The sequence below is a fragment of the Myxocyprinus asiaticus genome, chromosome 21 (assembly GCF_019703515.2).
Source record: "Myxocyprinus asiaticus isolate MX2 ecotype Aquarium Trade chromosome 21, UBuf_Myxa_2, whole genome shotgun sequence".
Lineage (NCBI taxonomy): Eukaryota > Metazoa > Chordata > Actinopteri > Cypriniformes > Catostomidae > Myxocyprinus > Myxocyprinus asiaticus.
In genome coordinates this window covers 35,567,380-35,590,748 of record NC_059364.1, presented here as the reverse complement: position 1 = coordinate 35,590,748, position 23,369 = coordinate 35,567,380, and the positions used below count along the sequence as shown (strand labels likewise).

Genomic DNA, 23,369 nt, shown 5'->3' with positions numbered 1-23,369 from the left:
GTGACAATCTCTTCAGCTAAGACTTTCAAGCACCTAATTAGTCTTAGGCTCTAAAAGGTGACACACGACCTTTAGAAATGTGCTACTACAATTTCGACTACTGTTAAAGTAAATAGCCTGCGGAACAAAAAGAGTCCAATAGGGGATTTTTTTTTTCTACTTTCAAATATAATAAAAACTGTTGCTTTTGGACGTCTGCCCAGAGCTGTTAACATAAGAAGTGAACTGGCTCCCTCTGAGCGGCAGTAAGCAGAATGCACCTTGATGCCCACAGGAAGTCTGCTGCAAGTTAGGGGGCCTCAACAGATGATGCCAACACATACTCTGCCTTAGGGAAAGGGGACCAAGGTCCACACATACATACACACAGATACACACTCACATTTCCAGACAAATTGCATGTGACGTTTGTTTTAAGATCTCACACTATCAGACTTCTGGACTGAATGTAAATCCTTTGACTAGAATGACTGTTTTACATTCTTTCCAGTAGTCCAATTATTTGATTGATTTTGCTGTCTTAGTTTTGCTGTGTGTGTCCTATTCAATAAATTTTCAATGTGACAGCTATTGTATGGGACATTGTAACAATAACCACATTTTCCAAGATTTGTACAGTACCTTGCCTGCTATTCTGATCTAAATGCCTGCTATATTAAAAAATGACCATTATTTAAGCAATATCACATGACCAAGAGTGTGATTTGGCCGTTGGACCAGAACTAACTTCATAAAAAATAAATCTTCATTAAATTAATTTAACATTCCATTTTTGGAAATATAAGAGTTTGAATTATAATAAAAGAACATATAGTATTCTTAATATATCATTTACAGAGTAATAATCTGTGTTACCGGTAAACACAAGTCATAGGCAAATTTCCAATATAAATGCTCTTTCAAAGAGCACTTTTTCGATCATGTGTATCTCCTAAAAGCTTCTGGCAGATGTTCCTGAGTGTATAAGAGTGTGCAACGAGTGGAATTCAACAGGGGACGCAAACACACATGATCTGTTAGGAGCCAGAAAGATTTAGAAGCTTGGCTCTCCAGGTTTCCGAACCGAAACAATGCCTCCAGCGTGTGACTAAAAAGTCCTTTTTCAAAAAAGGCAATAGAAGTGACCACATATATAGCACTTGATATATCACTCCTCTGTTCAGCTGTGAGATTGTGTTGGTTCAGCTTCCTGCAAATTTTTATCACCATCTGCATAAGTACTTAACATTTCTCTGAATTTCAAACCTGGTGGGAAGATGTTTGTGTTTGTTGGTTCATATCCAAATAAAATCAAAACTTCTATGCATTTGTGTCTTGTTCAAAATATTTGTAAGTGATCTTCCCATAGGCTATTTTTGAGGAAAATGCACCTTTAAGGATTGCACTCCCATTGCACTGGAGGCATTAAATCGATAGTTCACTCAAAAATGAAAATTCTGTTGTCATTTACTCACCCTCATTTTGTTTCTTACCCGCAGGATTACTTTCTTCTGTGGAACACAAAAGGAGATGTAAGAAAGCATGAATGTCTCAGTCACCTTTCACTTTCATTGTATGGAAAAAGATGCAATGAAAGTGAATAGTGACTGAGGCTAACTATGCTTATTTCCTTTTGTGTGAAGAACAAAAGTCATTGGTAACAACATGTGGGTAGGTAGCCATGTATACAACAAGTGCAAGTGAAGTCATGTGATCAGCGACTTATCAACACAGATTATGCACCAACTAGTCACAGAAATAATAGACTAGTTGACTAGTCAGTGTAACCCCTGTTGGATTAATTTACTAATTATTTTTTATTTTGAAAAAAGAGAAAATTTGTGCAGCTTTGAAAAGTAAATTGGTGAGATGACATCTGCAAAGGTTTCAACATGTTGTGCTCATTAGTTCTTAATTAGTTAATCAAAATTGTTTGTAAATCACAATCACTGTGTATTTTGCGTTTTTTCTAAGTGTCTATCTTTGGGTTCCTTATGTATTCAGGCCATAGATAAACACTGTTAACCCTTTAACACTTTAAATTTGAAAGTGTTTTTAAAGAATTCCTGTTTCAGTGGCATACTCAAAATTAAAGGCTTATAACTCTACAAAAAAGATAGGTTCACTTGTTTGGTATCATTTTAAAGAGAACGTTTCATTTATTATTTAATCATATAGATTATGACAAATTATGAGACTCTCAGCCTAAGAATCACAAAAAAAATATATTTTTTTGATATGGGATTATATATCTCAGGATGTAAATAAGGTGGCTCCGAAGGTAGCTGCTTTTCTTTTGTTCCCAATCATGTCACCTGTAAATTTTTGTGTTGACACAACAAAGCAATCAAAAGTTATAGCATTACAAAAATTATTTAACATGTTTTTAGCCCGATAGCACATTATGTGCTGTGTGCACATTGTGCTTTGTGTGTGGGCTCATTTTAAAGATAATCGCCTCCTCTAACTAATGGTATGTGATATTTATGTTCTGTTTATTTTTCGTGAAGTTATAAGTGAAAATGTGGCTTATAAGCAACACCTGTTTCCATGTAACATGTATGTCAAAGGCATATACTTAGCTTTTACTCACTATATTTTTGTCTGTGAGTAAAACAAACAGGTTGGTTGTATTCTACTCTTTGATAGCTTTCCAACAACATATGACACATGGCTACTTGATCAGTTTGATGCTTTACCGATTGCAATAATATGTGCAGTGCAACATTTTTAATAAATTATCAAAATGGAAAATTTCTGATTTATCTGCAAATTTCAAAGCACTTGTTCAGTTTTGGTCATAATGCCTACATGTATTGTAAAGTACAGCTTCTAAGATTTAAAATTATACCTATTTTGTGTTGGTCAAGACTGTAGTTATTCATATTTTGATAATTATTTTCTTCTCTGCAGGCCAATCCAAGCTTAAAGGGATAAAAAAATACTGTATGACAATTTGATAAATGATTTGCACACTTATTATATTTTCGAGTTATATGCATATTTTCATAATTCAGGGTTTTTGTAAACCCAATTATAGAAAACATTTTCATACCTCCTGGGATTGTGAAATTGTGGATTATAGTATTGCTATGATTTAAACAATATTCCAGTATATCCAGACATGAATTTTTTTCATTAAAGACATTCCAGCAGTATTTTTATGACAAGCTTAATGGAGTTAGGTTTCGATTACATCTAATTTCACCTCCACTTATTCGCTATCATGCATCTGTTGAAGCAAAAACTAGTGCTCATTTTTGGCCAACTACAGAGGAATGACCGTGCATTTCCTCAAACTATTTATTCAAGCAACATTCTCAGAATTAAATATAATATTTCAGCTGAGACATTTAACCACTGGGTGAATTTTCATAATAGATTTGTCTTTGTCTTGGGTGAATATTCCTCAGGTATCATTGAATCCATACCATTGAGTCTAGCCAAAAATATACAAACAAGATGTGAAAATTCAGTATGTGAATATCTTCTGTGAAAGGCTCAACAAAAACTGAGTATTTTATGGGGTATTTCCAGGAGCATTATGCCACCTTTATATGCTTAAAAATACCCCAAAGTGTTCAAAATGTAGCCAAACAATTCAGTAAATTCCTCTACCTGTCATTCCTTTTCAAATTCCAATTTAACATCCATAGGCCAATTCAATTCCAATTCCAACTCATGAATTAAAAGAAGCCGATTCTGAAACCTGTGTCTCACAAACTGTCTTGTCCTTTCTGCTTCCTCAATCTCTGTCTGTTCCCAGTAAGGCTGCTCTCTGGCAGCTGCAGTGTAAAGTAATCATGGGTGAGGAAACAAGATCCGAAAGCCCCTTTTCCTGTCAGCAGACAAGTCAAGGTGAACTTGGAACTCCTTAAATAACCAGCAGCACGACCCTTTCACCTGACCCCGCTGTGAAGATCAGACGAAGCCTCATGTTTACAAGGACATTAAGGCATTTATAACTCCAACTGCTCTTTTTCTTTCCTCCTTTCATAAGAGATAGTATAAACAGGCTTTAATGTACTAAGTTAATTTGAGTGTGTTGAACCGCCCCCTTCACATGGGAACTGTGAGGTTGTGTCTTTGTATTTCTGTGTATTTCTCTCTCTCCACACGAACCGCAGTACTCTTTGATCCAGACCTGGGGGTCTATATTGGTCTGTCATCAAGCAATGCATTGGGTGTTCTCTAAGTGCCCACCATGCCATGTGTTGTGTGCCCATGGCCATGTGTGAGCTCTGGAGCCACTCTGACAACTGAGTGTATATCTTATCCAATACAACGGCTACAAAGTATGAACATAACACAGTCAGAGAAGTTCCAACAATTAAACCAGTAAATACCTGAGTACAAACCTACTGTCTCTACCAAGGGAACATGATTTGTATGTTGCTCATTGTATGTATCATGGCAGTTTCCAGATTAAATGAACACTAGAGGTGCTAAAACAACGACTTTTGCCTTTCATACAAATCACCAGTAAAAGGACACACTATCAGTTCATAAACACTTACTTTTCTCCCTGTTACTCACACAATGCTATCTTATGACATCAAAATACTTTTACTCTAATGCATGACTTGCAAGGTGACATTTATGCTTGTTCAAACACATTCAAATTGGGCAGTAGCTCAACTGATAGAGCGTTGCACTTGCTATGCCAAAGACTGGGATACGTGTCTCGAAGAGCACACAAGTCGACATGTGAGTCAAAAGTGTATTAGAAGAACCACAAAATGACATGATTGCTTCAGCAATTCCATTTTTCTTGTCTCATTTGCTTTTTATGACATTATCATTTAGGTTTAAGGTTTAGGATGTCGTTTTGCTGATTTAAAACTCAATAGAGCATTAACCTTAAAACCCTCATTTGTATGGGAGAACATAAGCACCACTCAGTGGACATTTCACATAGGAATTGCAGCGATATATGTAAGGAGCCATGTAATATCATTTTGCAAAACTGTCGCCACATGTGCCACTTGTATCTCATCTAGAGCTTCAGAAGAGATCTTAACAATGCCTCAAAATGTGCTCAGATTTGCCAAGATACCAAAGTCTGCAATCAGCGCAATTTCAATATGAAATCAAACATTTCTCATCAAATTCTTCCAAAAAGACCAAATTATCTTTGCTATCTATGTTGATTTTATAGGACTATACTATTAAGGCATGTCAACAATTTTCTTATTTCTGTCCCTTTTTATTCCTCCTAAGCTATTTTAAATCAAAGTTGATACTTAAAAAAAACATAACTGAGAACTCAATTAAGTCTTATAGCTTTGAAAGAGCAACACCTGAGCAATAAAAACAATTATCTGGGATGTGTTGTTGTTGCTTTTTTGGATGATGGGGATGTTAAAAATGGCAAATATCTTATACGTAAAATCACCTGAATCAAGCTCAGATTGCACACACTAGATATGGCTTCTTGTCGGACAGCTTCCAGGTAAACTGTCAAAAGTCACTTCCTGCCAGTAAAGCTTGGGGCTTTAGAAGCCTACACCCTCTGGCACTTCCTGTCACCCTGCTCAGTGTCTTCCTTGTGATTAATCCTCTCAGATTGGCACACAATGAAATGCTATGATGTTTTTCTCTCTACGGCCGCCACAGAAATCCACAGAAGACCAGCAGAGGAGCTGTCAAAACTAGTGTCCGTGATGCACACATCCAAAGATAGCCCTCTTACTCCATCGCTTAAGACCCCCTATAACACCACAAATGCCACCGATGTTGGCCTGTGGTCTGAATTCAGTCACAGAGAAGCTAAATCCATTGGGGAATTGGATGTTTGGTTTTGTGGAAATAAGAGCAACGGGGGTGGGTGGTGTATCGTGTCAGAGAGGCCGACAGTCTCTTTTCTCTTCTTTTCCTAATAGTATGTCCAAGAAAGTGCCATTCAGCTTTTCTGCAAACAATGTGTGGATTCAAAAGCATTCTGGATGCTTGGGCCTGGATTCAATCTAACTGTCACGGAAGTTTTCCTGTACACTGACAAATTTGTTGGCAGCAAGTGCCTTTGGGATAATTTTTACAAATCTCTTCAAGAACAAAAGAGCATCTTATCCATCATCATGCTGTGATTTTCTACAGTGTTCCTTCACACCTCGAGCTGCATGCATTTGGTTTCCACGTCACCATGACCACCGTACCAGCAACAATAGCATGGCATATAAACACGCTGTTTCAAGTATATTTTTTACAACCATAAATCATTGTCTTTATGTATACATACTATGTTCTTGTTTCCTCTGGCAGCTAAATTGTGAAAAAGCTTCACGAGTCACTGTTAACAGCACTGGGACGCATCCTGCCTGTCTATGACAAGCTATGACAAAAAATGATGTTTATATAAACACATCTGTTCAGAGGGCATTGAGTTCACAGCTAAACATGCACACTGAAGATTTACCATTGTTAAAACAGTGGTTCTCAATTGGTTTTGTTTCAGGATCCAGATTTTACATTCTAGTAGCCACCCAACCCAGAACCATAATTGTTTTTTGTAAAAAGGTGAACAAGAATGTCCTTAAATTCAAACACTGAAATGTATTTGCATATTTAATAATTTATTTCAGAAATTTCAACAGGCTTGTTTTAATAGTTTGTGTTTTTTTTCTAAATGGCTCTTGTTTTTTTTGATGGTTTCATGCTCTTGCCAATAATTAATTGCACAAAACACATGGTGGGCAGCACAAGCCATGTTTATCCTCATTTCAAGCCATATTTAAGGTAGTCGGAGTCATATATTGTTCATGGTTTTGAGGGATAAAGGCATGTCACATAACCTTCTGTGGCAGACCTCTGCCTTTCTTATGAAGGAGGAAGCGGGAGCCAGGTGGACAATCCAACGTAAGTCACGCACGCACGCACGCACAGCACACGCACGCACACACTTTGTGCATCTCTCTCTCGAACTGTGGCACTGGCTCCTCTTTATCTCTCTCCCGACTGATTGCGATAATTCTCCCCCAGCCGTCCATCCTTATCGCTTGGTCACGCCCTGTTCACCACACCTTCCATGTTGACATATTCCTGATTTGCTTAGCTTTTACAAAGTGATGGATGAATCTGCTGCAAAATACCGTAGAGTTTGATTGGATGTACAAAAACAAAAGATATGCGATTGCAAAGTATGTATAATACCTTTTAAAAGTTAATAAGCTCATTTATTTTGTTATCCTAATTAGAACAGACAATTACTGGTTGTGACCCACCAGTTGAGAACCCTTGTTATAAACTGCATTATCCCTTAAAAGCATACCTCAGGTCTTTAGTGATCCGGGAACCTCATTCCACCCCGTACCGCACCTCATCGCTTTTTTGGAGTTGTGCCCACTCCTTTTTAGTATTTCTCAACCTCTCTCTTATAAATAGTGTAAAAAAAACAAAAAAAACAACAACAGCAACAACAAATGGCCAAATTGCAAAACAAATTTTTTTTAATGGTTTAAGTGCCAAAAGTGTATAAGGTCATTAGAGACCCTAAGTATGTAAGAGTGTTTATTATTATTATTATTATTATTATTATTATTATTATTATTATTTGCACTTCCATAAATTAGATCTGTATGATTATTTCACATCTATTTAAGTTTACTATCACAGAATATCTATTTCTTTGTTTATTAAAAGAGAAATGAGTACTATATTCATACAAATAAATACTATCTCATATTGATTTTCTGTGCAACAATAAATTAACAACAATGGTGAATATTCAGTATTCCATATGCATGTACACATACATATTATACAAGTTATTTCTTACTCAAGGTGGCACTGTTATTTCAGTGATTGACTTGATTTACATTTGACATTGCTGTTTGATGAAGAAATATGGAAGTAAACTATAGCTAGTACATCACACGAACAGTAAGATATGACTATTGTCATTTTGGTGTACTTCTGAAATTATGTAAGTTTTCCATCTATTTAGTCTCAATAAGTGCCTGAAAAAATATGTGTAACTTTGTGTAGCTTATGTGTATCTCATGTGTTATGTGTAGCTCAATATGTGTTTGACAGACAGTTGCGTCTCATGACATTTCAGTGTGAAAATAATAAACCCTGTTCTAGATTTGTCCTGATTTGTTGCTTTTTCTCTTTGATAAATGAAAACTAAAACATAAAAATATATTTTATTCTATTATTTTCTAATTGTCTTGAAATTATTTTGATAATTGTACACTATCTGGGCATTTTTTAGATCCATCTGTGATAGATATAAGTGATGGGTCTCTAATGACACAAATATGAGTGTTGAAATTCACATGAATTTAAGGGTTAATATAGAATTTAAATAATTTGCTATTTTTAAATAAAAACTCAATAGCATATGTCTAATATGTTTAATACTCCCAGAGAATTCTCAATTATCATCATTCTGAAAAATAGATAATAATCTAGTCAATCCATTACAGAAAATATACAGTCAGAACATACCTTCTTAAAGTTACGTGCCATTGCTATTTATGAATTCTGGTGTACTGTTAGTATGTGGTGACAATCAGAATAAATGAGGGGCAAATCAAGGGTCTTGAATGAGAGAATGGGCACACTTAGGTGAAGTACATCTCTAAAATTGTGCCAAATATTCTGACAGTCCACTATGAGAGTGAGAATGTGTGGCACTGTAACCGCTGAAATGTGCAATGCTGGAGGGTAAACAGTTGTGTGTATGAACAGACTGTGACTTTGTTAACAAAAACAAATCTTGGAGGATTTCAGAGTGAATCAGAATGGGCCAAATGAGTTTTTAAACATGAGCTGAGTGAACTTAACCTCTGAAACCCCTTGAGATTCAGAAAATCAGAAAAGAATAAACTCATTTGGATGTGTTAAAACATTCCCTAAGCTTATATGCCAGGTGTTTTTGGAGTGCAATGGAGCTACAGTGGTGCTACAATCTTAAAACAAGTTGTTCCTGAGAGCTCTGTTGACAGAAACAGCTTAAACCAGCCTAAAGTGGTTATCTGGTCTCTTAGCCTGACAAAGCTGCTTATGCTGGTCTGTTTTGATGGTTTTAAAGAGGTTTTGGGCACTTTTTTAGCTGGGAGACCAGCTGGCCGATCAGCTACTCAAGATAAACACCAGCTTAGCCATGCTGGGAGACCAGCTAGACCAGCTTAAAGCCGCTAAGACCACCTTAGGCTGGTATAAGTCACTTTTTCTGAAGGGAGATGCATGGAACAGAGGAAGGAATTAACCACCAGTTACTCATATAGTCTGTCAAACTGCACATCTCCTAAACATCCCAAGCCAGAAATTATACGCTGTACTTGGGTTGAACTGGACGTGACAGACAAGTAACATTCTTTATAAACCTGGAAGAGAAGAAACCAACTATACACTGAAGTTTTTGTTAAACACTTAGTTTGTTGTGATGTTGGTGTGATTATGCCATTGTGGGTAGCAAAGTTATTCCTCTTCTCTTGTTGCAGCATTAATTCAATCTAATATGCGTGCATGTGAGTCTGTGCTTTTGATGAAAGGGCCACAGACGGGCCACTATTGCCCACCCTTCAGCACTCAAAATAAACAATGGAATGGAAGCCATCTGAACACTGCGTGCTGGAATGATTGACAGGCAGCAGCTGGCGACATGGAGAACGACACATATGTGAACACATCCGATAATACACATAGTATTTATATGTATGCATTATAAAAAGCGTAACCATGCACACTGTAAACAAAATGTGCATGGTTGCAAACAAAAACTTTTATCTTACTTGTCGTCTACGATCAATTAACTTCTCCCTTCGTGTTCCATGGAGGAAAATAAGTCATACTGGTTTGGAACAAAATGAAGGTGAGTAAATTACAGAATTTTCATTTTGGGGTGAACTATTCCTTAAAACTGCAGTTTTATGGCGAGATTTTCCACTTTCCCACGGCACAGCAATAAAGACCAAACAACAACAAACACAGCCATTATCTGGGATGCCTGCTGTTAAACGGTGCCCACACCTGGCCCAACAGGCTTTACTCTTAAAGAAGCCATCCACGACATGTCCATCTTAAACTGGTTTCACTACGCTGTCTGAAGACACTTTCCACTCAGTTAACACAACAATGACTGGTACTGACTAGCTTAATTAACACTGAGATGTGTGTACCATCTGGCCTGGTTCTCAGGGATGTGTAAAGTCACACACACACACACACACACACACACACACATGCAAGGTTGTTGTCTAATGACTGACATCTGGAGGTTACATTGAGGAAGCAGGTATAAAAATGTAGCTGCAAAGAAGCCAGTTGTGATGTGACTAGCAGATCAGATTTTAAGCCTCTCTGATGCATGTGTGAATTCAGGTGTGTTGTTACTAACTGCCATGGGAGATTACCTTTGACCCTTATAACTGTCCTGTATGTATATGTTATTGTGGCTTTTTTATTTATGACCAAAAAAAGGGCAGCAAAAGTGGTGCTGCATCAAAAAAACAAACAAAAAAAACAAATCCTGTATTGAAAAGTACAGATGTGCAACATCTGCGCCACCAAATGGAATTGCACAAATAAACGTTGTTTTCAAAACAGATTTCTGAATATGCCTTCTGCCGTTGATTGAAAAAACAGATACTGTAGTTCCACTCCCAACTCACACCACTGGTCAAGTCAATGTTATAGTCTCTGTTGAGATGGGTCACTCAAAACAAACAGAGGAATTTTCACAGCCCCACAGAGACACAGTGTTTACAGTTTTTGAGAAAATTAACCTATGAATGGCTTACTTATAGTTGTCTCTGTACTCCTAAAGAAGTTCAAAGGTTTTCAAATTGGTTTTATTGAGTCTTTAAAAAGAATCTGTTCAATAAAACAAATCATTCTCGAATCGGACATCATTATCTCCAAGCTCAGCCAAGCTAAGACCAGCAAACCAACAGGCTGTTTTTTTTTTTTTTTCAAGCAGTGAGTACGGATGTGACTTGTTAGTAGTATGGTGTGAACCATGCTGACTGTTCCCTGTGCTCAGGAAGAGACACATGACGCCATACCAGAACTCCAGCTTGCATCACAACCCATTCAAACACAAAAAGAAACCAATGACTGCCAACAGCGCCCGAAAATACGACTGCACCTGTCACCTCATCCATGCCAGTCCGAGGGCACAAGTGCAGTGCTGTGGATTGCAAAGGCCCAGGAAGGGGAGGTTGTTTTTTTTTTCCTTTTAAGAAGGGACTTGTTTCAATCTTTTACGTAACAGAGGGAAATTGGATCTAATCGACTGTGCGGGTCTCTATCCTGTAGCTGGGGAAAAAATAGCAGTCTCTTAATATATCTACAGACAAGAGACATTTTTGTGGAAGCTCAAAAGGCCTTTACAAAAAGGCTTAACTGCAAGCTACATTCAACAGCATACCAGAAGTAGTGGGTAGAGCACATTAGCACAGGTGTGATGTGATCAGGGGAGGGTTGTGGATGAATGGGGTTAACAGGCATACCTGGTGGACAGAGACAGCTGTGAGGAGCATCCCGCGCTGCCCGAATCTTCGGAAGACGTGCTGCTAATTTCTGCAAATGAACAGGAAGGACATTTCAAGTGAGAAGCGCACAAATTTACCATGTTGTATGTGAGGTATAATAAAAAAAAAAAACTCCCTTGTTTTTTCAGTCTTCACTATTCAGATTCAAACTAAATGGAGTAAAAACAATTGTATAGCTGACCTCGACAGATTAACAAATACACCTACCCCAAAAAGTATTTGAACATTTCAAATGTAACAATGTCCTTGCATGAAACAACAAAATATCCAACCAAGTAAAAATAAATGTAAAAAGAAATATTGCACGCAAACTTTGCAAGCAAAATGTTTCACTAGAAGAGGTTGGTTAGGTTTTTAAATGATAAAACAATAGATATACTGTTCAAAATTGAGACAAGAAGTATTTGGACACTTTGTAGTTGTCAAACTAGGACACTGGATACACAGCTTGAACACCTGTGTGAACCTGAGAGAAACTGACATAATACATCCTAAATACAAAACCATACTAAATATACACCATACTAAAAATGACCTTGCGGCAAGTTGGTAATTCCAAAGTAATTCCAAAAATGACTGATGTCATTCCAAAATGGCTAAAGTCAGGAAAACTGACACTAAGTCTAAGAAAGGATCTAGCATCATTTAATATTTTGTTTGTATAGTGCAGATTCATACATTTTAAGTGCTAGTGCAGATTAATACATTTTTAAGTGTGGCTTTAGTGTCCAAATACTTTTGGGGGCCACTGTATATTTGGCGGTCCGACCTTCACTGGGGTCACAACTTCTATTGTCTCTGCATAGCTGTTGGAGCCATCCACTCTATTAGCAGCGTACTGTGAGCGCATTGACACGTGCAGCACTGTTGTAAGTTACTTGATAAGCAATGTACGTGTGTATACTAGGTCAACATTTTTCTTTCACATAATTTCTCAAACTTGATTTCTTTCTTTTTTTTTAACCAATTATATAATTCAGACCCTCCAGAATGTTGTAAAAGCCATACCACAGCTTAACTAAAGCAAGACGAATGGGATTTAGAGAACAGTAGATTCTCTTAAAAATAAATTTCCACTAGCTGTGCATGACATTAAACAGAGGCACTATTGTAGGTTTAGTCCAAGCTTATAAAACTTTTTAAAATAAGTTTTAATAGTTAAAGGAGTAGTTCACCCATAAATGAAAATTCTTTCATCATTTACTCACCCTCATGCCATCCCAGATGTGTATGACTTTCTGTCTTCTGCTGAACACAAACAAAGATTTTAGAAGAATGTCTCAGCTCTTTAGGTCCTCACAGTGCAAGTGAATGGTGACCAAAACTTTGAAGATCCAAAAAGCAAATGAAGGCAGCATAAAAGTAATCCATACGACCCCAGATGTTAATTCCATTTCTTCAGGAGTGATATGATAGATGTAGGTGAGAAAGAGATCATTGTTTAAGTCCTTGTATTACTATTTATATTATTACTATTACTACTTTTATTATTTTTATTTCTCCTCCCTGCCCAGTAGGTAGTGATATCCATGAAGAGTGTGAATTGCCAAAAAACAGAAGAAGAAGAACTCTTGTTAATGCATATAGAAGGGCTGTTTGAAAGTAGATTTATAGTAAAAATTGACTTAAATATTTACCTGTTTCTCACCCACACCTATCATATCGCTTCTGAAGATATGAGTTTAACCACTGGAGTTGTATGGATTACTTTTATGCTGCCTTTATATGTTTTTTGGAGATTCAAAGTTTTGGATCCTGTTGACTTGCATTGTATGGACCTACAGAGCTGAGATATTCTTCTAAAAATCTTTATTTGTGTTCTACAGAAGAAAGAAAGTCATACACATCTGGGATGGCATGAGGGTGAGTAAATGATGAGAGAATTTTCATTTTTGGGTGAACAAATCCCTTAAGTATTTTAGGCAGCATGGTACAGGACCTCTCCTTCTAATATTGAAACACTTGAGATACATAATTATTGACCAGTAATCTGACATTTTTCTTGCCCCAGTTTATATTAACCACAAACCGTCCAGGGCCTTTATTTGGTCGATACTTTCAGATCCTCTTCCCAGCTGGAGTAGTCTTTATTCAGACTGGTCTCAGACGATACAAGCTATTGTGGCAAGTTTTCCAAATTATTGAACTCAGCAGCACTATAGATAATATTAAACAGAAATAGAGCTAGTGGATCATAAGAAAAGAAGGAAAAGCTGAAGAATGCGTTAAAATATATTGTATGTGTGACAGCTGGGTTAACCAACAGACGCTTGTTGTGTAAGCACAAAAAAATGTGGAAAATGGATTACAATTTGAAGGAAACCTGTAGTGTGTTCTAACGACTTTTCCACAGGAGCAATATACTGTACATATTAAACAGGGTTTGCCAAAGCTTTAATCCATGATTTTCCATTGCTCCGTTCCCAGGTTACGTCCAAATTTATGCAAAAAATACTGACCATTTTCAATCTAATTGGTGTTTTTAAGTCAAATCATGGCATGTAAGAAGTCTGTTGCACTTAAAGCTAAGTGCTCTCATAAAAAATAAGGTACTGTGCCATTTTTACCAAACGATAACCAGTGATGAATGTAAAGTTACACTGAATATGAACGACATCTAAAGAAACAATGACTCTGCTTTATTACATTTGAAACTCTATGTCAAAGACCATTGTTTACCATTGTTTACAGAGAAAAACAAATTGAAAAACAGCGCAGACTGACGCAAACACGTGTTTGTTGTGAATGGCCCCTGCTTGAATAAAGGTGTTAACATAAAAAAATTATCATATTAACTTTCTTAATGTATGTTCCTGGTCTCATTGTGCACAATTCACCATGGCACGTTATTCCAAATGAAAATATGTTTTAAAATGTATTAACTTGCTCTGCTTCTGAAATTATTTTCTTTTTCTTCTGATGTCACAAATCTCTTTTTCAACCCCTCGTCTCTGACCACCTCTATTCAAGTAAATGCAGTATCATCCCATACTAAATTCTTTCTCAACGAATATCCTGTTTTACTCTGAAATATGCCAACTTACAGAAGTAAAATGGTTTGAAAACATAATTTCATGCTGAATTTAAAGGAATAGTTTGCCCAAAAATGAAAATTCGGTCATGACTTACTCACCCTTGTGTTGTTCCAAACCTATATGACTTTCTTTTGCAGAACAAAAAAGATGTTTTAGTGAATATGGCAGTCTGTTTTTGGCAGTTGACAGTGACTCACTTTAAAGCGTAAAAAAGGACCCAAAAGTATAAAAGTAGCCCATGCAACCAAGTCTCCTAAAGGCATAAGATAGGTTTTGGCAAGATTCAAGTCAATTATTCAGTGAATATCTTGACGTCTGTCAGAATGTCGTTGTCAGAAACTCGTTCACATTGGCTCGTGTGGCTATTCATTAAAACATCTCTTTTGGTGTTCCGCAGAAGAAAGAAAGTCATACGGGTTTGGAAGGACATTATGGTGAGTAAATGAGAGAATTTTCATTTTTGGGTGAACTATTTCTATAAGATGACAACATCTTGTGTGATGTATATGGTAAGTTTGCCATAATGATATGAGACAGCTGATCCCCCAAAGCTTTCATGGGTAGGTTAGGAGGGAGGGGACATTCTCTGCCTCCCAGCTTTAATGGTAACTCGATACCTAGTATTTGATCTGGTTTTAACAATCTACTTTGAAAGGATGACAAAACATTTTACAATTCCAGTGACCGATTACTAATAAGACCCCAGATTTGTGCCTGCAGGCCTAACTTTATCTCTCTTTCCATCTCTTTCTTTTACACTCTCAGCTACTTCTCCCCCGACCAGATCTTGATTACACCCTTAAAGGACTGGCACATTCTATTATAAATAGTTAAATCAGCACCATTTTCTACTTCAACAGACACATTCCGTTTAGATGTTTCTCAATTTTCATAAAGGCTTCATGTAAGTAAATGCAGAACCATGCATCCAATTTTATGGTGATGCTGAAATGTTTGCTGTCAGCATGTTTATGAGAAACATCTGTTCTTGATAACAGAACACCCTGATAATAAATGCACTTCAGATGTTTTTAAAGCCCTATTACTATTAAACAAAACCCTGATTCACTGAGAGTAAATGATACATCACTATTCAGACACCATAATGCAATTAACACCATTACACTCAACTTCAGATTGACTCTTCCTTTGCCTCAACTGCGATGTGGCTTACTGCCTCTGCTCCAGTCTGTTTTGTCTCATTAACACATTAGATATTCAACTGCAACATCGTCTACAGACTATTGCTTTACAAACTGCGGGTAGTAAGATGGCAGCCATTCTCCAAGCTTTGTTTTTGCTATCCAAGAGACTTTTAACACTGCAAAATTTGACATGTATCTAGGTGATGAATAACCAGAGGCCAGTGTGAAGGGACCAGGGCCGCAGGCGATGTTATATCTTACTTTTCTCAACCTCACCACTCATTGCGACACTAGACAACGTGTGTTCGGCTAGTGCTGAAGCTGGTTAGAGCCCTAACTGGTTGACTGTTGATGAAAAACAGGTGGTTGTAAGGTGACACAATGTGTTCAGGCAGGTTTTGAATGCTACAAATAATGTTTTCACTAAACAACAGTAGTTATAGTGTGCAGGAGTAGACATGCTAATCACTGAATAGAATTTGCTTACATTTAATGAGGAAAATAGAGAATAATAGGAATGTATCTAGGATCACATCAATAATGTGGATATCACATACGCAGCAGGCAAATTTAGCAATGTGCTTATGTTATTTACAGACAGTCATTCTATATCTGTGCTAGACAGGATGTGAAAAATATGGAGCCATGTAGAAGAATCTGATCTGGCAGCAGCAAACGCAATAGTTCAAATAGGGCGACCTTTTTATATGATTTCGAAATGTACCAAACAAACTTTATTCTGTATTATAAACATTTAATTAGTCCTCACACATTGTCCTCACATACTGTGATAATGATGTGAACATGGTAAACCCTAAAGTTTTCTCATGCCATCCCAGATGTGTGACTTTTTTTTATTCTGCTGAACACAAACAAAGATTTTTGGAAGAATATCTCAGCTCTGTCCATACAATGCAAGTTAATGGTGACCAGACTTTGAAGCTCCATAAAGCAGATAAAAGCAGCATAAAAGTAATTCATATGACTCCAGTGGTTAAATCCATGTTTTTTTTTTTTAAGAAATATGATAGGTGTGGGAGAGACACAGATCAATATTTTAGTCCTTCTCCTCCCTGCCCCGTAGATGACGATATGCATGAAGAATGTGAATTGGCAAAAACAAAAGAAGAATGTGGAATTTGAAAGTGGAGATTTATAGTAAAAAAGGACTTAAATATTGATCTGTTTCTCACCCACACTTCTCATATCACTTCTGAAGATATAGATTAAACCACTGGAGTCTTATGGATTACTTTTATGCTGCCTTTATGTGCTTTTTGGACCTTCAAATTTCTGGCCACCATTCATGTGCATGGACCTATAGAGCTGAAATATTCTTCTAAAACATTTTATTTGTGTTCAGCAGAAGAAAGAAAGTCATACACATCTGGGATGGCATGAGGATGAGTAAATAATGAGAGAATTTTCATTTTTGGGTGAACCATCCCTTGAAGTATTTTGGCAACATGGTACAGGACTGAAGGTCATGACCTCTCCTTTTAATATTGAAACACTTGAGATAAATAATTTTTGAGTTGTTATCTGATGTTTGAATTACACTGTAAACACTAAAGTTGTCATTACTGTAAAAATCAAGTTGTCTTAATTAAGCATTACTTGAAATGTCAAGTTTTGGACTCAAAACTCAAATATTTTAGTTCATTGAGCTTATTTTTCTTAAAAATCCATAGATTTAAGATCTGAAGTGTTAATAACTCAAACTACTGAGTACAACATTGAGGCTACGGGGAATACCCTCAATCCCTTTTGGGGAATTTAAATAATTGTTATTAAGAATTCATAGATGTTTTAGCTCTTTTGTTGTATTATTTATGCTTTACTGCAAATAGATGTTTGGTGTAATGTCACCATTAGGGTGATCTGTGTCTCTTTGCTCAAGTTGGACCCTGGTCACACTATCTCAGTTCTCCTTGTGCATGTGCAGCTGAAGTGCATATATGCATTTCTGTAAAGAATTATTTAATAACTGACCTAGAATCAGTTATCATCTTTATTTGAGCTGTGCTGTTGTTTGATCTAAAACTGAATCAATTAAATTAAAATGTGCAACAGTAGAAACAACAATATTTAAATTAAAATCTGAGTTAAGTCTACTTGCATGTAGTTAACTCAACTTAAATAGTTAAGTTCACTCTACTTAAAAACCAAGTTAATTGAACTTAAATACTCAAGTTTTGGGAGACCCCATTACTCAATGGAATTGAGGGAACAAGTTTACTCAGTCAAATGAGTGCAATGAACTTATTAGGGTTTTCAGTAGTGCCCGACCGATATATCGGTCAACCTTTCACCGATATATCGGTATCGGCATATATGTTTACCGATATGTGCAGATATGAAAACTTTTTTTCAGAACATATAATGCAGAAAACAATGCTTTAGAATTGGTTTCATAGCGTAGTTTGTCCAGCAGAGCGTGCTCTGACTCCATTGTTTACAGAGCTGAACTGACGGTGGCTCTGCAGACAGGGCGGAGTTAAGTGGTGCGGAGTTGAGCGGTGTCTTCTCGGTAAGTTGCTAACTAGTTTGTGAAATACATACTGGAAAGTTAATAAACAATGACCCCATCATTTTCCCTTTTCAATATAACAAATATAAACATCAGAGCATCGTTTTGCAGCTCAGCAGACAACGGTGCGGTGGTGGATTGTGTCTGCTGAGTGTTGATTTCACACTACGTTGTTACCTAGCTGGTGAGACGCAATGCTGGTCCATCTTTTACTCTCCGTGACAACGAGCTTATAGCTAACTAGCTAACCACATAGCTACTTTCATTGCTTGTCAGCTGAGTGGAAGCATATGTGTAAACATGTATTCACCTAACTGTTTTGTTCAGGATTCACAGTTTGGTACCCCCTTCAACCGAACAATTCCAGTCGTTGCATTTACAAAATGTAATATTTAAAAGTTTACCCTGAACTTGTATAGCAGAATACGGTGTAACACAGCTGCCGCTGTTTATCTCTTGTCTCGGCAGGTGTAAATGCTTCTTGTTTTACAATCTGCCAATAATTGACTGGCAGTATTAATATAGTCAGCATTTGACTGATACTAAACAGTACTGATGTTTATTTAGCTATTTATTTTATTTGAATATATTCTTTATTTTAATGGTCAGCATTTGACTGATACTAAACATATAGTACTGATGCTTATTTAGCTATTTATTGTATTTTAATTTATTCTTTATTTAAATGGTCAGCAACTGACTGATACTGAACATACAGTATGTATTTTTATTTATTCTTTATTTTCTCAGTGTTCATTTCTAGAATTTGTTGACAATGTATAATAATAATGTAAAATATACTTTGATAAAAATATATGCTTAAAAAAGCAGCCTTAAGAGGGGCCTGGGTAGCTCGGTGGTAAAAGACGCTGGCTACCACCCCTGGAGTTTGCTAGTTCGCTAGTTTGAATTCCAGGGCGTGCTGAGTGACTCCAGCCAGGTCTCCTAAGCAACCAAATTGGCCCGGTTGCTAGGGAGGGTAGATTCACATGGAGTAACCTCCTCGTGGTCGCTATAATGTGGTTTGTTCTCGGTGGGGCGTGTGGTGAGTTGAATGTGGATGCCGCGGTGGATGGCATGAAGCCTCCACATGCGCTATGTCTCCGCGGCAACACGCTCAACAAGCCACGTGATAAGATGCGTGGGTTGGCAGTCTCAGATGCGGAGGCAGCTGGGATTCATCCTCTGCCACCCGGATTGAGGCGAATCACTACGCGATCATGAGGACTTAAAAGCGCATTGGGAATTGGGCATTCCAAATTGGGTGAAAAAGGGTAAATCCCCCCCCCCCCCAAAAAAGAAAGCAGCCTTGAGTACCTTTGCATAGTCATATCGGTGCAAAATCAGTGCACAATCCACATAGAAAAGATCTGTTTTCATTCCAGCTCAAAATTAACTATATCGGCCACCATATCAGTAATCGGTGAATTTTCCCCTTCTAAAATCGGTAGCGGTCTCAAAAATCCCATATCGGTCGGGCTCTAGTTTTCAGTGTAGAATTGAGTCCATTTAATTAACATTATTAAGTAGAAACAACAACATTTAAATAGCAAATCTGAGTTACATCTACTTGCATCTAGTAACCTTAACTTAAATAATTAAGTTCATTCTATATGATCACCAAGTTAAGTGAACTTAATTACACAAGTTTTGAAAACGCCATTGCTCAATTGAAGGCACAAGTTTACTCAGTCATTTGGGGGCTTGCCAAAGAGAAAATATTTTTTTGTATTGGTTATAGTTAGTAGCTCATAGATTTATTTAATCAGGTAAATTAAGTTTAATTATGATTTAAAAACTAGTGACCTATAGCCAAGAAGGCATCAAAAGACAAATGTGTTATAAACAGATAACAAAACAATTTAAAGACTATTAAAACGATACCTAGCAATAACAATGAATAAATATAAATAAATGTCCCCAGAGCGCAAAATGTGCACGGTGAAAGAGAGTAAATAAACGAGGGCCAGTAAAACCAAAAGAGAAAGACTGACACAGGAGTTTGTCAGTTTAGCTCGTCAATTTCTCTACTTTAAATTCATATTTTCATACACCTGGATGTAGTTCCAGGAACTTAAAGTCACTGTACTCAATGAACTTTCTGAACACACATTTGTCAAAGACTCAACAAGTTCCTCCCGTTGAGACACAACGCTTCTCAAGGTGGGACAATATTAAAATCTCCTCTTTCACTCTATCCTTGGACCCAAAGCATAGCAGACAGTTGGACTATTTTGATGATTGACATTTCTGTTATTACTAGCTACATCACACTGATTTGCGTCTTGCGCAAATGGGCAGCAAAATGTGTTGACAGCTCAGTTTGATATAAATCGCAGTGAGATTAGAATGTATTATTATTATTATTATTATTATTATTAAAGTATTTTTTTATTTTTTTTTTTATTTATTTTTTTTTTTTTTTAAGAAGAAGAAGAAGAAGAAAAAAAAAGGGACCGCTCACCTCCTCTAAAATCTGATCGAGTCGACTCCAGAGAACGGGCTCCACCTGTTCTAAAGAGATCCAACTCGAGATTCGGGGATCTCTGTCTTTTTCCAAACTGAGCACTCTGGACTGCAGATCCGACGTCCTCAGGTAAAGCAACACGCAAACTCCAAACGAGATCAAACACAGTGCGGTGTACACGCATTTACTATACATGTCCTTCCAGTTTGTCCAAAGGTGCTTTTGGTAAGGATGCTCCACAGAAGTCCTGTCATGGGTGGACTGTGGTGATACTCTCAATTTCGTGTCCTCCATGTCTGTTAAACTATCTTATATAGGCTATTTAATATTTATCCACTACTTTATCAGGCTGAGCAGGGTCTGGGTTCAAAAAAGCGATTAAAAGTTCTCCTTTCAGGTAATTCACTGACGCATAACCCTTTTTTCATCTGATTATATCAATCTTCAAAGCGACCTCAACGGAGGCATGCTGCTGATTCAAGTGCATGGAGATTGTGGTTCAGTAAGGTCCGGCTCTATTGGGAGTCCGTGCGGATGAGTCGTGCCATTTGACGGGTTTCTCTGACTGCTGCGCGCTTGAATCTCTCTCAGAATGAAACCTGACACACACTACTTACGGCACAGAAGGTCCTTGCGCTTCTCTGTCCCGGACAAGCCCCTCCTTTCGGTTTATTTAGGCTAAACGGCAGGGCGGGATTCACGGAGGAGCTGACTGACCCCTGCTTTGATTCGACTCTTGTGAAAGATATTTTTAGGTGCAGTGAATCTACGCGTAAAGTGGACATGAAACACCACAAAATCATTCAAGCAGATGAAATTGATTAATCATTAAGATATCTACTTAAAATTTCATTGAGAGAAGTATTACGTTTGTAAAATGCCACTAAAGCCCCAAATACTTGATTGGTTAAACCTTTCCTGGAGTGGTTATTTTGAAGAAGAATTATTTTTAATTTATTACTCAAAGCATCTATCTGTCTCAAAAGTAGTTGCCTAAGTTGACAAATTTTTGCCTATAACTATTGTCCCTATATTTACACAGTAGCCTATCACCTTTATTATAATTCTGACCAAAACAACCTTTAGTTATTATTTGATTTCACACAAATTATGTTGCTCCATCACATAAAAATCGCATAAAGGCTACGTAAAAGTTATGATTCCAGTGGTTAAATCTATGTCTTCAGAAGTGTGGGTGAGAAACAGATCAACATTTAAGTCCCTTTTTCTATAAGTCTCCCTTTTCACTGTTACGTTCAGAATGTGAAAGTGAAAGTGGAGATTGATAGTAAATGCTGACTTTATGTGATTTTGGAACTTCAAAGTTTTAGTCACCATTCACTCGCATTGTATGGACCTACAGAGCTTAAATATTCTTCTAAAAATCTTCATTTGTGTTCTGCAGAAGAAAGAAATTCATACACATATGGGATAGCATGAGGGTGAGTAAATGATGAGATAATTGTCATTTTTGGGTGAATTATACCTTCAATATGCCTCAATAAAACCTGCATGCCTCTGAGTTCTCTAATAGGAACACTGTCGTGGCCAGTGTTTAATTCACCAGCATTTTAAAGCCCCCAGTGAACAGTTTTACAGAAAATCATGTCTAGATTTCGTTAAGCCCCCAATGAGCCTACAAAGCTGACTGTGGCAAGAAAAAGTACTCTATAAGATGTATTAGTGAAGAGAATAAACCTTGAGAGGAGCCAGACTCAGCTGGGGTGTCCCTCCTCTTCTGGTTTTACAAAGAATGTACACATGCATGCCAATATCATTTATAATAATTTAAAGTATATACAGTATTTATACAGTCTGTGTAATATAGTTCATGTGTTTAATGGAGATAAAGGTGTCAACTGAAATGATTACGTTGTTTTATTTATTTTTTTTTTTTTCTGGATTATGTGGATATATCACAGCAAGGGACAGGGTGAGGACAGCAGCCAGGCAGGCATTTCAGATGAGTATTTTTTACATTTTTGATATGATACACAATATACAAATATTTAAGAGTGTGCTATGAAAGTGAATTTGTATTCATCTGTGCTTTAATTTCAACTGTTATTTTGCACTATGTAATGTATTGTAATGAAACATAATCTTTTGATCATAAATGCTTGGGGACTCTCAGTCCTGTTGTTTATTATTATAGCCTATGGATAAATTACACTTACATTATTTTATATTAAGTTTAGGGCATGATAATTATTGTTTTAGTACTAACTCAAAAAGACAGAGAGACAGACAGACAGACAGACATATCAGACAGATAGACAGACTGATTACATGATGGGTTCTAGAAGAGGAAATGTAAGTTGTCATCACATCTGGTCTGGCAATCCAAGTTTGGCAAAATTAGTCTTTGCCCAAGTCTGTGCCTGGCATATGTCAATAGATAGATAGATAGATAGATAGATAGATAGATTGATTATCTATTTGTTTTGATTTAAAATGATCTATTGTAACCAGAGCACATAGCAGGTCAATTATATGGTTGGTTATATCTGATTTCCCCTCCCTTCTTTTTAATGAATGCCTTGGACACAAGTAGTCATTTTAGCAGACATCCGTTTATCTGAAGTGACTTACCATACAATTATTACAGGGACAGTCACCCTAGAACAACCTCGGGTTACACAAAGGTGATGGTACATGGAGCTGGGGCTCAAATGTGCAACCTTTTGGTTACAAGCTCAGATTTTTAACCACTAC

General features: G+C 37.0%; 1 protein-coding gene across 1 annotated transcript in view; it reads right to left on the bottom strand.

The window, feature by feature from the left end:
- LOC127412012 (collagen alpha-1(XIII) chain-like) overlaps positions 1–21,281 on the bottom strand; it is a 154,960-nt gene extending 133,679 nt beyond the window's left edge. The window contains exons 1-2 of the mRNA XM_051648017.1: positions 20,652–21,281; positions 11,436–11,505 (exon numbers count right to left, since the gene is read on the bottom strand). Coding sequence (XP_051503977.1) covers positions 11,436–11,505; positions 20,652–20,948 — 367 coding nt within the window. The 5' untranslated portion in view covers positions 20,949–21,281. The remainder of the gene's footprint in view (positions 1–11,435; positions 11,506–20,651) is intronic.
- Between the last annotated feature and the right edge of the window lie 2,088 nt (positions 21,282–23,369).